General features: G+C 52.6%; 1 protein-coding gene across 7 annotated transcripts; it reads left to right on the forward strand.

Annotated features, from left to right (window-relative positions):
* Positions 1-119: 119 nt before the first annotated feature.
* Positions 120-9,174, forward strand: DUSP15 (dual specificity phosphatase 15). 7 transcript variants are annotated; one of them, XM_037004614.2, is made up of 9 exons: positions 120-230; positions 373-972; positions 1,679-1,712; positions 3,291-3,373; positions 5,287-5,336; positions 6,280-6,354; positions 7,352-7,438; positions 7,526-7,697; positions 8,556-9,174. In XM_037004614.2, exons 2-9 carry the CDS (start codon positions 718-720, stop codon positions 8,826-8,828), a joined length of 1,029 nt encoding a protein of 342 aa, XP_036860509.1. In that variant the 5' UTR covers positions 120-230; positions 373-717; the 3' UTR covers positions 8,829-9,174. The 7 variants fall into 7 exon arrangements, with proteins under 7 accessions (XP_036860509.1, XP_036860511.1, XP_073092857.1 ...); XM_037004616.2 differs by lacking the exon at positions 120-230 and having other exon boundaries at positions 404-923; positions 3,291-3,407; XM_073236756.1 differs by lacking the exons at positions 120-230; positions 7,352-7,438 and having other exon boundaries at positions 404-972.
* Positions 9,175-17,392: the final 8,218 nt, after the last annotated feature.

The following is a 17,392-nucleotide window of genomic DNA, read 5'->3' on the forward strand; positions in this document are numbered from 1 at the left end:
GAAGGGGAGGGTCAGAAGATGATTGTTCACCAGGTGGTGCTTGCAGGAATGTCTACAAGGGTGATTGGGTCTCGGTGGGTACTGGCGGGAATAGTAAACCCAGAAAAGAAGCAGGAAATCCGCCATCTTGTGGGTGTGGGCCCTTTTGGTCTCCGGCAATAAAGGGCAAAGTGGATGGGAGAGAGTGGGAAGATGGATGGATGGATGGACGGACGGACGGGCCGGTGAATGTATGTACTGGAGGAGGCGAGGACAGATGGTTGCATGAGAGGGAGAGGAGAACGGTTGGCTGACAGGATGCCTGCTGGAGAGCAGAGCAGGAGAGGGGATATACTGAAGGACGGAATCACCCACTTTTCTCCTCTCAAACAGAAACTGAAATTCAGAGGACCCACAGGGATCAACGTCCAGCCCGCACCACATTTTCGCTAGAAGGCTGAAGCACGAGGGGAGGGATGTTTCGCCCCAGGGCCCGCAGGGAGGTCCAGGCAGAGCCGGAACTGGGATGGGAGTCCCGGCTGGGGCCCTCTCCGCCCCCCGCCCCCCACCCCGCCCGCGCCTGACAGTGCCAGGGTGGGGGGAGCGCCCCCGCCCCCACCTCCGGAGGCGGCGGCCCACGCGGCCCCAACAAGCTGCCGTTGTCCCGCGGGCGCTGGGCCCGGCACACTGCGGCTTTGTCCAGGCCCCCGCCGCGACCCACGGAGGGGGGGGGCCCACATGACCGAGGGGGTAGGAGGAGCCTGCGGCGGCGGCTCCACCGTCATTTCCCTCACGGGCCGGGGTCCGCTGGCGGCGGCTGCGGCTGGGCAGGCCTGGGCGGGACCGCGGACGCCAGGCCCCCTGTTCCCCGCCAGGCTGCAGGCGCCGGGCCCGGGCTGTCAGCGGAGCGGTGACCCGAGCGCTCTCCGGGCGGCAAGCTGGGGGTGCGCCCGGACCCCCGCCCCCGGGATCATGGGGAATGGCATGACGAAGGTAGGGGCGGGGCGGCGCAGCCGCTCCGGGCCGCCCCCCAGCCCGACGCGGCCCCGCTCCGGCCGCCGCGCGACCCGCCTCTGACCTCTGGCTCTCGTTCTGAGTCTCTCTGTCGAGACCTGTTGTCTCCCTGTGACTCTGAGATCGTATCTTTCTGCGGGTCTCTCTGGGGCCGTATCTCTGACTCTATCTCTGTGTCTCTGTCTCTGTGACTCCGTATTTCTTGCTGTGTCCTTCTGTGGCTCTCTGTCACTCCCAGACTGTGTCTCTCTGGGTCCCTCTTTCGGTCTCTGAGTATCTGTCTTCCTTGTCTCTGACTCCCTCCCTGGTGCTGTTTCTCCATCCTACCGCCCCCACACACCCCTGCCTTTGCAGGACCCTCCACCTTTCCCTGCCATCCCACTGCCTCCTCAGATTTCCCCACCACTCGCCCTAGCTGGGCCACCTCTCCCCTCCCCCCACTGCTCCCCATATCCTCCCTCCGTTAGTCTTCCTGCCCCTCCCTCCTGTTTCCTCTCATCCCTGCTCAAGATGGTCTCCCTTGGTGTCCTCCTCCCACTGGCCTTCCCCACCCCTCTCACAGAGAGCAGAGGCCCAGGAGAGGGAGGGGATTGCTCCCTGAGTCCTGAGGACCAGCGGGCCCCCAGCTGCCTGGGGGGAAGGGTGTGCACTCCCACCCCCTGACTCTGGCCTGTCTTTCCTGTAGGTACTTCCTGGACTCTACCTTGGAAACTTCATTGGTGAGCACTGCCCACTCTGTCCCAAGGCCATGGCTCTCTGCTTGTCCCAGGCCTGTGCCCATGAACCTTGGGCATGCTCAGGAATGGGGCTGGGGGCAGGGACGGGATGCCAGGCTAGGAGGGGACAGGAGGATTAAGGGGACATGGGCAGGAGAATGTCCCCAGTGCAAAGGGCTCAGAAAACTGGACTCCTGGCAAGTCTGCACCTGCTCTGAGCCTTGGCTTCTCCCTCTGCACAAGGCCCAACTGTCTCTAAGGGTTCTTCAGGCCCCGGGGTTCTGGGCTGAAGTCTGGTTGGGGGTGCTGCTGGGAAACTGGGATCCCTACCCCTACCCCCTACAGCCTCCTCCTCAGAAGGAGGTCCCTGAAGACTGGCCTCTACCTCAGTAACTTCTTGATGAGCACTGCCCACTCTGTCCCAAGGCCACAGCACTCTGCTTGTCCCAGGCCTGTGCTAACAGACAAGCTGGTCCAGGGCTTGGGGGACCCAAGACTGGAAAAGTCACTTCCATCTGTGGAGTCAGAGAAAGCTTCAGAGAGGGAGGGTGTCTGCACTGGGGCAGGGCCTCCCCCACCCATCCCATCCTCTACCTGGCTTAACCACTTCCCTCCCATAAACCCTGCTCCCTTCCTCTTTGGAAGATGCCTCAGTAGTTCACAACACTTGATTTCTGAGTATTTGGCTTGTAATGTCTGAAGCCTCTTTAAGTGTGTTAGCTCCATGAAGGCAGGGGCCATGAACTTGATCCCACACCCCCATGCTCAGCCAAGGCTACACATAGTACACTCAGTAAACGTGCTGAATGAGTTAAGTGAACATATGGAGGCAGAGGGACATGTGTTATTTATTCTGATTATCAAAGGTCTGTATATACTGGAAACCCAGCCCTTAGAGATGGTACTGATAGCAGTGTGGTTTATGTCCCTGGGTCGGCTTTCATATATCTTTGTAGATGCAGGTATAATATTTAAAACAAAAGTGGAAACCTATTTGGCATGCTCTTCTGTAACCTGTTTCCCATTTAGTAATATATTGTGGACACAATTGCACATCAGCACATAGAAATCTTTTCAACGGCTACAAAGTATTCGAGTATGAATGTACCATTATTTGTCCAGTCCTCTTTTGATGGACATGTAGGTTGCTCCCATTTTTTAAACTATTTCTGATGTATTTAATGTTATAAGCAGTCCTGCAGAAAATACCATCCTTCCACACACAGCTTTCTGTGGAAGCAAAGCCTTCTGTAGACAAGATTCCTGGAAGTAAAGTTGCTGGGTCAAGGATATGCCAGGGAAGTGGGTTTGTGATGGAAAGAACAGCATAGGGAAGGCCGGGATGATGCTGGGCTGTTACTTGTGGGTGCACCAGAGGAAGGACTGAAGCCTAGGAGTGGGACAGAACCTGTCATACCAGTCGCAGGAAATGGCAAAGGAATAGGAAGCTGGTGGAAGGTGGGCCAAGGTGGCAAGGGAGGGATGGGAGGGAAGCTGGGCAGCAAGCTCCTGCCTAACTTGGCCATCAGGAACACATAATTCATACCTACCAGATTGGCTGAAGCATCCTGTGTCTTTCAGATGCCAAAGACCCAGATCAGCTGGGCCGGAATAAGATCACACACATCATCTCCATCCATGAGTCACCCCAGCCTCTGCTGCAGGTACTCCTTACCCCCATCCTCAGGCTGTGCAAAGGTAGGGAAGGTGGCTTCAAAGCTGGCTTGTTTTACAGAAGCACCCGATTTGATTGCTGTTTGGCAACTGAGGCTCAGAGAGGCAAAGTAACTTGCCTAAGGTCACACATTCAGGAAGCTGAGGAGCTGGGATCTGAATACAGACCATCTGGCCCAGAGGCCTCACACTGAACCTTAAACACCCCCCCCCCCACATGGGCTTCCCATTTCCCACCTGAGAGATGACTCTCCAAAGAGATGATCCTGAGCTGTGACTTTACCTCTCTGACTACCCCTAGGGGGCTGTTGTGAGGATGCAAAGGGGCTACATACAGGAGGCTAAAGATTCTTTGCACACTGTAAAGCATAGCCCTTACCAGAGGATGGTGCTTGGAAAAGAGGGGTGAGGATGCTATAACCTAGAGGAGGAAAGTAAGAAATTCAGACCCCGTGTGCTAGAGTCAGGAGCCCTGAGTTCACATCTTCACTGCTTACTCTCCATAATCTTGGGCACAGGACTTGAACTCTATGAGCCTCAGTTGCCTGATCTGTAGAATGGGAATTTTAAAACAGCACCTAACTCACTGAGTTGTTGAGAGCCATATAATAGGTACTCAATAAAGGATAGCTGATACAATAACAAAGTTAATAATATTCTTATCCCATAAACAGAGCTTCTCCCTGCTTGTCAGTTAGAGTCTGTGTCACCCACTGAAGGGAAGGAACTGTGGGTGGGAAAAGGCTCTGGAAATCTGAGATCCAGACCAGGTTCTAGATTTGCTGTGTGGCCTTGGGCAGGGTCCTACTCTCTCTGGGCCTTCATTTTCCCTTGTATCAGATTTGATGGTCTCTAAAAGCAATCTCCAATGATCTGTGATTCTCAGTGTCATTCAAAGACAAAATGTCCAAGTCAACAGAGTCCAGTTTTGCTTTGAAGGGCAGGCTTGTTTTGAAGTCTTTGGAGTAGTCAGTCACTAAATTGAATGGAGAAGGTTCTCAAGCCATGAATGTATTTTCTAATGAAATGACTGCTCACAGAATGAGTCCCTGCTCCAACAACCCTCCCTCTTTGCACAAGCAGTTTTCCCACCCTGTCCATCAGTGATTTTACCAGTCAGGCTTTGATGATGCCGTGCAAACCCAAGGCCAAATGTGTTGCAAAGTGAAACTACAGACCTTGCAAAAAATGTAGGACTGCATGACCTTGGGAAAAGTGAGTTAGAGAAGGGCTGAAATCTGCAAAGCCATTAACAAATGAGGACCTGGCCTGGTGTCCCTGAGCTACTGGCTGGTGGTGAGCCTGGAACTTGAAAAGAGCCATTTGAATATCAAAGGTTGAAGAGATCCTTGAGAAAAGTGATTCTTAGAATGTGGGCAGAAATCATCTTTATGATCTTGTGTGAAGGTTAAGCATGCAGCGAAGGATGTCATAGCCAGTTTGTTGGAGATATTACTGACAATTCATTCCTTGATTATTTTTATAATTAGAACATAGTTTTATACCCACAATTCATGAACTATAAACTTATTTTCATAGTTTCTGTTTCTTTTCAAGGTAATAAAATCTGCTTTGCCCTTCTTACTGTGTGGTTTCACAATCCTCATTCAGAGGGGAGTCACTTTCAGTGGCCCTTTCCCAGCTATTAATTAAAAGTTCCCTGGATGCTTTTTATGAAATCCTCATACCCAAGTCACCTACAGGGTTAGGATATCATCTTCTCAGAAAGTTCTGGAACCACAAATGGTCAGAGCTGGGAGGCCCTCAGAGATGGCATCTACCCTCTCTGGACAGAGAGAGCAATAGTGGTCCAGAGAGGGGCAGGAACTGACCTGGGGTCATGAGTTGCTTGGGTGGCCCTGGCCAGGGCCCCCAACTGCCCATGTGTGTTTTGTACTTGCAGGACATAACCTACCTTCGCATCCCAGTGGCTGATGCCCCTGAGGTACCCATGTAAGTTCCCCTTAATGGACCAACAGATGGACAGACAACTGCCTTCTCTGGTGGCAGTAGGGAGGGTGGGAGGTGGTCTGAGGGAGAACAGAGAGGACACAGGCCAGATAGCTGTCTTGGGGTCACCCACCCATAGGTTTGATTCTGTCTCAGCTATACCCTTGCCTGTGATTCTGGTGAAGACTCTTAACCTCCAGTCTCTTCAGTTATGAAATAGAGAAAGTACCCCTGTGGATTTGGAAGGGTCAGGCTCAGTCTTTTTCTGGCCTTGGAGTTAAGACATCTGGGTTCTGGCAGGCTTTGCCATTTACTTTCTGTGTGACCTTGGACAAATTGCTTTCCCTCTCTGAGAGGGAAAATGGGGGTGTAGTCATCATCAAGCAGGCTTTGAAAGATCAGATGGCACAGGTTCAGGATTAGGATAGGGCCTGGCATATAATAGGGGCTCAGAAAGCAAGATTTTTATTTGTTATTAGCAATGTTATTTGCGATTAGCAATGCCTCCCTGCCTGGGAGGGACCCAGAGAGACACACTCCTGCCCCTTGGGAATCTTGCTCCCAGCCCCTTTGCTGACCAACATTGTCTGCAGGTGCTCAGACTGCAGACCTGTGGGAGTCCTGTGTCTCTTCCCACAAATTTCCTTGAAAGGTCAAGATAAACCCTCTGTGACAATAGGATCCCAGGGCCCACTGGAGAGGTGCCTGTGTGTGGGATTTGCCATCATTGACCTCTCTTACCACCTGAAACGCCACCATTACTCCTTCAAATACTCCTCCATCTGTGCTACAGTACTGGCCCCTATTCATTGCACACACCGGCTGGCTCGCTGACCTGAGGATCCAGGGCTCTCGGTCTCTTGCCAGCCCATAAATGGGGAGGGGGACGGGGACAACTCCTAGGAGGCCTGCCGCCAGTGCTCCCTGTCCTGTTGTTTTTCTCTAGCAAAAAACACTTCAAAGAATGTATCAACTTCATCCACTGTTGCCGCCTCAATGGGGGAAACTGCCTTGTGCACTGGTGAGTAAGGGGTGTGGGGGGAGAGGAGAAGAGTGGCTGTCCTCCAACCTCAACACACACTAGTCCTGTGGGGAATGAGCAGCCTGTGAATGGAGCTTTCCCAGCCTGTCACCACACCTGACAGCCTACCCTTCATCTGATTGAGGCTGATGGGGCTCAGATCAGGGCCCTATCAGCTGTGTGTGCCAGCTGTGTGGCCATGGCCAAAGAGCTATTTCTCTCTTAAGATTCAGTTTTCTCATCTGTAACATGAGGGAGAGAATGTTGACCTGAAGGGTATTAGGAGGGATAATTGAGGTCATGCAGGTAGCCCAGCACCCTCCCATATTCTAGCTCCCTCTTCTCCCCTCCAGGCCTTTGGAGTGATACGACAGGGCATTGGGGAACCCCGGCTGGGAGACAGGGCCCCTGTGTCTTCCCAGGGGCCCCTGGCTCAACTGATAGCACTCATCCCATAACCTCTCACAGAATACCCACCCCTCCTGGGCTCCAGGCCAGCTCTGTCGGAGCCCCAGCCATAAAACAGCTCCTCCTCCAGCCCTGCCTCTCATGCTTCTTCCCTCCTTCCCCTGCTCCAGCTGCACTGGCCATCTCCCCCTTCTTGAAATCCATGGGCTCCCACCTCATGGTCTGCCCAGAACATTCTCAACTAACCCTTACACAGCTCTCAGGACTCAGCTGGATGTCACTTCCTTGGGAACCCCTTCCCTAACCCTCCCCAGCCTCTCTACTAGATCAGTGCCTCTTCTTATAGGATCTCCTAACCCCTGGACTCATCTTCAAAGCGATTATTGCCACCTAAATTTGTTTCCCTGGTTAGTGTCTGTCTCCCCCAACCATACTGGACGCCTCAGGATGGCAGGGACCATGTCTGTTTTATTCTGCACTATATACCCAGTGCCTGAAAAAATAACAGGATATCAGGGAATGTTTGTTGAATGAATGAAGAAGCTGATGTTTCACTCAGGCCTTTGATGTGAAAGAGGGGATATTCCAGGCAAAGGGAACAGCATGGGCAAAGACCTGAAAATGTGGGAAGACAGGTCCTGGCAGGTTCCTTATGGCTGGAGCTCAGAAGACAAAGGTGGGAGAGGTGAAGTGGGGATGGGGAGTCGGGGAGACATGGGGGAAATTTGGGCCTTACCTTAAGCCTTGGGGGGTGGTATCCCAGCTTTGCAGGCATCTCCCGAAGTACAACCATTGTGACGGCATATGTGATGACAGTGACGGGGCTTGGCTGGAGGGATGTGCTTGAAGCCATCAAGGCCACCCGGCCCATCGCCAACCCCAACCCGGGCTTCAGGCAGCAGCTTGAAGAGTTTGGCTGGGGCAGTTCCCGGAAGGTACGGGCTGGGCAGAGAGGCTGGGGCAGGGGTGAGAGACTTCTTTCCACTTGAGCTGAGCACTGACTGGAAACAGTTTAGCCCATGCTTCAGACCTGGCAGATTTTTCTAGGGTCTCGAACTTGTAGCCCTTGAGCTAATCTAACCTTACCTGTTATTTTGTTTGGATAGCCAGTTGTTTTCTTTTCCTTTTTTATTTAGAATTTGAATGCCTTTGGGCCAGACTAAGGATCTTTCTATTTGGCCAGGTCCCAGCACCGCCTGCTCTACTGGCCTGGAACCTGAAGGCATTTGAGCATTTGGCCCCTCTGGGGAGAAATGCCTAACCCCTGCTTCACCCCTGGGTCCTTGATGAGGCCAAAGCAGTTCCTTCTCTTATGCCCACTGGGCAAAGGGCATATGGATATGCCAGGAACTGAGGCTCCCTGGGAATAAGGGATGAGAGGCAGAGAGAAAAGCATCAAGTGTAGGAAAGCTCTCATCAGGTGGCAGGCTAGCACCCAGAGGCCTATCTGCAAGGCTGCATTATGAATGAGCCAGGCAAGGAAGAGCCCCTGCGTGAGTGGAGTGGTTGTGCAGTGGGGCGGGGCTAACGTGGTCCCCACTGTGCAGGGGGGTGGCTCTAGCAGGCCTGAAAGATGGAGTGTCAAGGGGAAGGGGTTCAGGGGAAGGGAGGGAACTAATAGCGGGGCAGGGGGCCCATGAGGGGAATGGAAACTCGGAAGGAAGGCTGAGGATGCTCTGGAAGGGGAGGGGCTTAGCGAGGCGCCGGAGGCTCGCACTGGGAGGACGCTGTGAGGATCCGACGCCGACCCGCCCCCTCCCGACGTCTCCGTCTCCGCCCCCGCCTCCCCCCAGCTTCGCCGGCAGCTGGTGGAGCGCTTCGGAGAGATCCCTTTCCGCGACGAGGACGAGGTGCGCGCGCTGCTGCCGCTGAGCAAGCGCTGCCGGCAGAGCCCATCGACCCCGGCCGCCTCGCCCGCGCCGCACTCCTCAGCGTCGGAGGGGACCCTGCAGCGCCTGGTGCCGCGGGCCGCCCGGGACGCCCACCGGCCGTTGCCGCTGCTGGCGCGCGTCAAGCAGGCTTTCTCTTGCCTCCCGCGGTGTCTGACCCTCAAAGGCGGCAAGTGAGGAGCCGGCCGCACTCTCCTGCCCCTGCGACTGGTCCCCTTCGAGGGCTGTCTGGCTCTCCCAGGTCTCCGGGACAGGTCCAGAGCCTTGGGAGCCCCGCGGCGGCCAGATCCCTGCCCCCGCCCCCGCCCCCGAGGCCCGCCTCGCTTGTCTTGCGTCTGCAGTGTGTCCTGCGTCTGTGCGTCTCCGTGTCTGGGTTGGCCTGCTGCAGCCACCTGGTGCCTTAGTCCTGGGGCAGGGAGAGGGGCACCTGGGTCTCTACCCTTTAAAGGCAGCGGGAATGGGAGGGGGTCGGTGAGTGGGGACTGGAATGGGCCTGGGGGATATTAAAGATACAGAAGCTGCCTGTCCGAGCACTTGTCAATCATTCTGCAAAGGTGGGTACCGGACAGCAGGACACTGCAGGGGCAGGTGCCTGGAGGGCCCAGAGATGGGAGGCGGTCTGCATCCCCTGGGACCTGAGGAGTCTGCTACCCTAAAGAAACTGCAGTCTTCAGGGCTGAATTCTAAGAGTACTCCGACTTCCCTGACCCTTACCCCATCCCTCCCTGGAGCCCTGGTGTCCTGAAAAGGTCTCTGAACCCTCCTCTCTGGACCTCTTCCCCCTCCCTGAGCCCCTTTCCCTTCCCTGTTCGCAAATACTAGCTAATAAGATATAGTAGTATGCCTCCCTCCTGCCTTATTTTTTACATGCAGGAGTTCACCTAATTCTCAGGGAGGAAACTGAGGTTCAGAGAGATCAGGCAGCTTGCCCGAGGACACACAGCTAAGATAGGGGAGGCTGGATTTGAACCTAGCAAGTTTGTTTCCCAGGGTGGTTAAGCAGCAGTTCCTCCTGGTCTCCGAGGTTACTGGTGAGGAGTAACCCACCCCAGCTAGTGTGAATCACCCTTCCCACCTAGAATTTAAACTCCTGAGCAGCCACTGAGGTGGGAGAGCCTCAGGGCAGCCAAAAAAAAATCAGCCAACTGACTCCAAATGAACAGAGGTCACCAGAGCCTGATCTTTCACAAACTACAATTAACTTGGGAGTTGAGAGGAGTCTGAAATAGCTTCATCTAATGCCCACCTGAATGGGTTTTTTATTATGTACCAAGCCTGTGTTCAGGGCTGTAGGGGAGGCCCAGATTCTACCGTTGGGGGTGGGATGACCTTCACCTGATTCCCAACCTACTCTGTATTCATTGAGCAAATGCTTGTTGAATACCTACCATGCAGCAGGCATTGTGCTGGGCAATGGGAATACAGCAGTAAGAAAAACCCTTGCCTTCGTGTTGCTGACATTCTAATGGGAAAGACACCAGATAAAAGAAAATGGGTGGTAGTGAAGGAGTTAACCCTTTTCCTATCTGTGGGGGAAGCATTCCAGGCAGAGGGAACAGTCAGTGAAAGGCCTTGAGGTAGGATCATTTGTGAAGAGCAAGGTGGCCAGACCCACCAGAGTGCAGGGTGTCTGTGGTTCTCTTGGCTGATTAGTGGCACCACCAGCTGTCTGGTTTAAAACACCTTTCTACTTCTGCTGGTGTCTCCCTGTATTTTTAAAAACCAACATGGCCCTATCACCTGTAGGGCAAAGCAAAGCACCTTGATCTGATGTTCCAGGCCCTTCATGATGCTCCCCCACTTTCATCTCTGCTTTCACCACACTCTGACTCAACAAATACAATAATAATATCACTCATTTATTGAGCACTCATTATTGGCCAGACAATGTGCTAAGCACTTAACCCTCATCTCATTTAACCTTCAAGCAACCCTATGAAACAGGTGTTGCTGTTTAACAGATAAGGAAACTGAGATTGGTGTCCAAGGGCCCCAGCTAGCAAATAGTGGGGCTGGGATTTGAATCTAGGCAGTCTGACTATGGACCCTAATCACTATGACTCTGCCACCCAGAAAAATGAAGAGATTGCTTGTCACACTCAAGACCCCTGCTTAGACATAATTATCACTCTTGTATTTAATCATATGAAGTGTATTGTGCCCCACTGGAGCCCTACAGGTCTGAATTTGAATCCTGGTGTGACTGGAAGTGTCAGAAAGGTGGCTGCTGGTATTTGAGGACAGACGGTAGAGAGCATGAAGAAGGTCCCCCGACAGGTACACATGAGGGATGGTGCTACAGCCTCTGGTCACTGCTGGCTGGCTGGGTGTCCAGCTCTGTGCCCTAGGCAGTGAAGGGTGGTTTCTCTCTCTTGGAGCCTCAGTTTCTCCATGTACACAGCAAGGGGTGGAACAGTCTGAACTACTAGACCTCTTTCATGTCCCAACCCCACTTTGACAATTTAGTGAAAGATACAAACCCTAGAAAAATGCGTAGGCATGAAAAACTTTGCATGCACTTTGTGAGGGGAGGGTGCCGGACCTCACCAGGAGTCCGTGAATGCCAGATATGGCTGTGGGAGGCAGTGCGGTGCTCTGCTTAGGCTCTTGGGTTCTGGGGGCAGAGAAACACAGTTCAGGTCCAACATACTAGCTCTCTGCCCCTGTTACAGGGCTTTAACCTCTCTGAGCCTCAGTCTTCCGAATGATAAAATGAGTAATTATACTCATCTCACATGCTGCTTTGAGACTGCTGGGACACCACAGGAAAGGATTCCACCAGGCCCAGCACTCAGTAAATGGGGACTCCCAGTATTTAAGGAACTAGTTCCCCAAGTCTGGCCCATGGACTACCTGGATCAGAATCGCATGAGGGAACTCCTTAGAAAACCTGATTCTGCAGGCCTGAACGGAGGCTAGGAGTGTGCCTTTTAAATTAGTCTCTGTTTCCCGGTTCTGATGGGAGTCAGAGAAGTACCATGCCTTTCCAGCCTCTGCAGTCCAGTTCCTGAAAAGACAAGTTTCTGGTAGGCTGGCAAGAGCACAGAACAGGGGAAGGGATGCGGCTGCCGCTGGGTGCTTGTTGTGGCCCCCGCTAGGGACGGGCAGAACCCGGGCTACCCTCCAGTGGGTCTTGGCGTCCCACTGTGCCTCTAGCTGTCTCGCTGTCGGAGGCCCGACGCCCTGCTGGCCGGGCCATCACGGGGAGGGGCGAAAGGAAAGGCTTCCCGGAGACGGGGCGGAATGGAAAGCGAAACCGGCCTGCCCAGACTTTCGCTTTCGCCGCCTCCCCTCGCCATCCAGGGGGTCCCCGTTCCCCTGTCGCGCTGGGGTGCAGCCGTCGCGGCACTGCGTCCTCGAGGACCGGCGACCCCTGGCGGAGAGAGGAGGCGTAGGTCCCCGACGGCAGGAGGCCGATGGCGGAGGCCGAGGGTCCCCTGCGCCTCCGCGACTGGCTAGTGGCTCAGATCGAGAGTGGGGGCTACGCCGGGTCGCGCTGGGAGGACGCGGGCATGACAGTCTTCCGCATCCGCTGGAAGCACGCAGCCAAGCAGGGCTACCAGGCGCGGCAAGACGCGGTGATCTTCAGGGTAAGACGGCGGGGCCGCAGAGCGCTTTGGGTGCGCCAGGTCCCAGCGTCCCCGCAGACCGACGTGCTGGTCCAGGGCCTCAGTTGTCTATAGGTTGTGAGTAGTGTTCATATATGGGAGACGCTCAGATACCCTCTTCAAATAGACTCAGCCGGGCTGCAAGACTGGCGGCACCCCCCCAACCTCTCAGGGGGCCTCTCCACGGGGAAATTAGATGCCACTGATGGGAATTCCCTCAACTTCCCACCCTCAAACCGCCAACCCCTGCAGCCTGGGGACATTATCTGCTTTCCAATATCAGCCTTTCTCGGGGACCTCCTCCAGGGATGCCTTCCCTTTCCTCAGTCATCATTAACTTCCTCCAAACCGGCTCCTTCCCATCAGCGTTTAATCTCTGCACTCTGTCCCATGAGCGTTAAGTAACCAACGCAGATCAGGCCAGCACCCCAAACGCCCCGGCCTCCAGCTCCCACTTCTCTGGGCCCTCTCTCCATCCACAGGGTGAGGCATCTGGAAAGAGTCTACTGGGCATGAACTCCCTCACCCATAGCTCCCCAGTTCCTTCTTCCCGATTCCTCACGTCTGTCTGGCTTCTGTCCCTGCTGCTCCTGTCTCTCAGTTCCAGATCCAAGAATGCCAACATGATCTTCTCTGACTTGGTTGGTCTGTGCCTAGTGGCCCGTCCCTCCTCCTTGGAACATTCTTACTTGGTTTCCAGAGTCTCTGCCTTCCTGCCACCCATTTTTTCCTTCTGCCTTCCTGGCCCCTGCCTCTCAGCCTCCATCCCCTCCTTTCGTGGCCCTCAGCATTCGCTCCTGCACCTCCTTCCTTATGTCCCACTACCCCCTTCCACAGCCTCAGCAGGGGGCCCCACAGCTCCCTGCCTCCCGGCCATGCCCCAGGCCTGTGTCAAGTGGCCCCCACAGACCTCTCCAATTCAGCACACCCTTAACACCAGACTCGTCAGCTCACCCCATGGGCTTCTGTGTTCCCCAGAATGGAAGACAGCACCAATTGCCACCTAGATGCCAGAGCCAGGTACCTGAACGCTGACTGCTCCCCTATCTCCTAGTTTCATTCTACTCCATTGCCAAGGTCTGCTGGCCCTTGGCACAAACTCCCTTCAGCCCATCTACTTGGATCCATTCCCACCATCTCTCACCAGAACACCCACAGCGACCTCACTGAGCTCCCTGCTCCCCCCATCCGTCAGGTCTCCCCTCAGTCTTACAAAGGGATCTTTCTAAATGTAAATCTTGGCACTGCCCTATTCAGGATCCTTCCATGGCTCCCTATTGCCCTCATGATAAAGTCCCAGCTCCCTACCATGGCCTCAGGCCCTGCATGAACTGTACCTCCCTGGCCTCATCTCTCTCCAGTCCCAACCCTCCCCAACTTTAGATCTGGCCTGACAGTTCTCTCAGTTTCTAACTGCTTTATGTCTCTGTCACCACTGGACCTTTGCACATGCTGTTCCCCTGCCTGGAATACTGTTGTTTTCCCCTTCACCTGGCCAACTCCCATTGTGCTCAGCTTAAACATCTCAAGAGAGCCTTCCCTGATGCATGCCTTTGTTTAGTGTATTTATTAAGCTCCAACTGAGGTGCTTCTCCCAGGCCATCCCTGATTCCTTCTGCTTCCTCCTTTGGAACAACTTCCCCTATGAGTTTTAAGTACCTTATATGAATATCTCCTCCATCAGACTCCCTCCAGCTGCTTGAGGGTGGTGACACTAAGCACAGTGCCTGGCCCACAGAAGGTGCTCAGTAAGTGATGAACAGCAGGTAGTTAGGTTCTTTTGGACTGTGCTGTCCCAAGGAGGGAGATTCTGGGGACTAGCCCTCCCTGTCCCTCTGCCTGCTTAGACCCATGCCTCAATGTACCACTGACACACACATGTGACTCCCTGGCTTCACGTGCTCCTGGTGCCCCAAAGCCCACAGGATAAAACTTGGCCTTTGAGGACATTCATGATCCAGCTTCAGTCTGTCTCCTCTTCCTTAATTCCTTTTGCCCTTTCAGAACCACATACAGTCAATCCTCATTATTCATGGATTCCATATTTGCAAATTCACTTACTTGCTAAAATGTATTTGTAATCTCAGAATCAATGCTCAAGGCACTTTTGTGGCCATTCACAGACATATGCAGAACAGTGCAAAATCGGAGGCACTAGACGCGCACATTCCCATCTGAGGCTGATCAAGGTGATGCTCTGCCTTCTACTGTAAACACGTGTCCTTTCTGCAGTCTAAAGTGCCATCTTTTTAATATTTTTGTGCTTTTTGGTGATCTCACACTTAAAATGGCTCCAAGTGCAGTGCTGAAGTACAGTCTAGTGTTCCTGTGCATGGGGAGGCTGTGATGTGTCTTATGGAAAAAATACATGTGTCAGATTCACATTCAGGTGTGACTTACAGTGCTGCTGGGCCTGAGTTCAATGTTGATGAATCAACAGCTTATATTAGAAAAGGTGTCCTTAAACAGAAAGACATATAAAACAAGGTTATGTATTGATCAGTTGGTGAAAATGGTGTAACCAGAGGCCGGCTCTTAGGAACCTCATCTTTTATTTCCCCAGAGAGCAATGACTCAGTATCTGTTAATTCAGTGTTTGTGCAAATTGTTTAAAACACAACTACCCCCAAATAATGAGAATCAGCTGTGCACATGACCTCAGACACACATATCCAGCTCCAGCAACAGCAGGCTGCTCCATGTTCCCTGAACGAACTATGCCCTTCCACACCTCCAGGCCTTTGCTCAAGCTGTTCCCCCTGCCAGGGATGTCACTCCACCTGGCAACTTCCTACCACCCTTCAAAGCCCAGCTGAATTCACTCCAGGAATACTGAGTATACCGTGTGTGCCAGGCATCACTCTAGGTGGTTGGGGACACAGCAGTGAACAAAACACAGATCCTCCTCTCATCATGCTGATAGCATCCTGGGTCATGTACCCTGGTTACCTTGGGTTAGAATACCCCTAATATAATGAATAAATACTGCAACAGGTGTGCTCTGACCGTGTGCCAGGTGCTGTGTTAGGCACTTTCCGTAGAGTACTCATCTTACACCCACCAACCTCATGAGATTGGGTATTTTCAGCATGGTTTACCGACAACAAAATCAAACCCCAAAGGTCTCATCACTGGCAAGCATCACCAAGACAGGAACTGTGACTTTTCTGCTTGGTGTTCATGTTTCTCATCAGGCCTGGAATCTCTGAGGGCAGTGATTGAGTAAGACCTGTCATTGGCATGCCTCCCTGGATGTGATGTATGCAAGCAACACATCACCTCCTGCCCTCTCCTTTGGCCCCTCTGGTCTAGCCACACTGGCCTTCCTGGAATCTAGCAACTTCTTTCCACCTCAGGATCTTTGCAGTTATTGTTTCTTCTTCCTAGAACAGTTTTCCCATACTCCATCCTTCTTTCCATTCAGGCTTCCACTCAAATGCTACTTCCTCCAAGAAATCTTTTCTGATTGCCTTCTCTAAAGTAGCCCCTCATATTTCCAATTTGGTTAGTTCCTCTACAACAAACAGTCATCTAGTGTGTTTAATGAGTATCTTTGGTGTGCATGCTTTCTTGCAAAAAGGATACCTGCTGTTTTGTGGATATTCTTGCCTTATACACATCTTAACTTTTTATTTGCTCAGAGTCATGCTCTTAAGACCTATTCTTGTTCTCTGTATGTGTAATTTGCTACTCCTAGATGCTTCTAGATGCTGCACAGCACTCATGACAAATACACCCTACCCTCTTTCCCAGGGGTGGGCACAAGTTTGCTTTCTAGTACCACAAGGAATGCTGATCTGGGTGTACTTGACGTGGTCCTCCTGTGAGCCTCTGTGAGAATTCCTTTGGCACTGGAATTTCTGCTCATGGGGTATGTTTATACTAAATGTGACTAAGCATACCAGGTTACCATCTGGAAGCTCTACACCAATTCCACGCCCACTAGGTGTCCACATCCCCACCAATTCCTGGCATTATCCAGCTCACTAAATTTTGTCAGCTTACAGGCGACATTTCATATTTTTATTTGCATCTCCCTGACACTAATGAGTTTAAGTACATATGCTCATGGACTTCTGGGTTCCTCTTCTGTAAACCAATCCTTGTCTTTGATAAGATCTTTTTCTTTAGGGGATGACTTCTGCTTCTTGTTGGTTTGAAGAAGTTCCTTGTATGTTCTAGATCTTAGGCCCTTGCTGAGTGCAGATATTGTAATTTTTTTTTGGCCCATAGTTCATGCCTTTGAAGTCTTGTTTGAGAAGAATTTTCTACCCCTCAAAAAATTTCTCCTATATTATCTTCTATTGATTTTACACTTTACCTCTTACTTTTTTATTTTTTAATCATCTGGAGTCCACTTTGTATGTTGTAATAGGTTGGGGTTTCATTTATGGCTTTCCAGATAGCAAATCATTGTCACTGTTTTATACCCCACCATCCTGTTTATTTCTTATTTATCACAGTACATAACTTGGACTATAATTATTTCCATTTAGCTGTTTGCAGCTGTCTTCTCCCATTAGACTTGAGTTCATTGAGAACAGGGACCATGTCTGTCTTCCTCCACATTTAATGCCCAGCCCCTCGCTTGCACCTAGCATGCAGAGTTGAAGGAATATGTATTGGACGGAGGGAGATGGGGAGGAAGAGAGGAAAGGATGGAAGGCAGGGGACGGAGGGTTGGAGGGAGAGAGAGAAGGGTGGGAGGCAGGATAGCCCCCTCTCCCAGGTACTCCTCCCCAAGTACCTCTGCTCATCCCCAGGCCTGGGCCATCTACAAGGGCAAGTGCCTAGAGGGTATTGACAAGCAGAACCTCTCCACCTGGAAGACACGGCTGCGCTGTGCCCTCAACAAGAGTGCCGATTTCTGTGAGGTGCGTGAGCGCAGCCAGCTGGACATTTCCAACCCCTACAAGGTCTGCCCGATTGTGTTGGAGGGTGCCTGTGGCCCAGGTACCAACCTGCCCCTGGAGGTAGTGGCCAAGGATGGCTCGACAAGGACCTCACTTTGCCCATCTGTAAAATGGGAAATGGTGGGCTTGTGAGCTTAAACTCATGGGCTGGTAAACATAGGACCCTCAGACACTCAGTTTATCTTCCCATTCAAAAAGGAAGAAACTAAGGCCCAGAGAG

Source organism: Manis javanica, chromosome 5, assembly GCF_040802235.1.
Source record: "Manis javanica isolate MJ-LG chromosome 5, MJ_LKY, whole genome shotgun sequence".
Taxonomy (NCBI): domain Eukaryota; kingdom Metazoa; phylum Chordata; class Mammalia; order Pholidota; family Manidae; genus Manis; species Manis javanica.

Excerpts from the sequence above, each read along its gene's own strand:
- DUSP15 (XM_037004614.2), top strand. The coding sequence starts at position 718 with ATGACCGAGGGGGTAGGAGGAGCCTGCGGCGGCGGCTCCACCGTCATT. Across the intron at positions 973-1,678 it reads TGGGGAATGGCATGACGAAG|GTACTTCCTGGACTCTACCT; the intron begins GTAGGGGCGGGG and ends TCTTTCCTGTAG. Across the intron at positions 7,698-8,555 it reads GCTGGGGCAGTTCCCGGAAG|CTTCGCCGGCAGCTGGTGGA; the intron begins GTACGGGCTGGG and ends GCCTCCCCCCAG.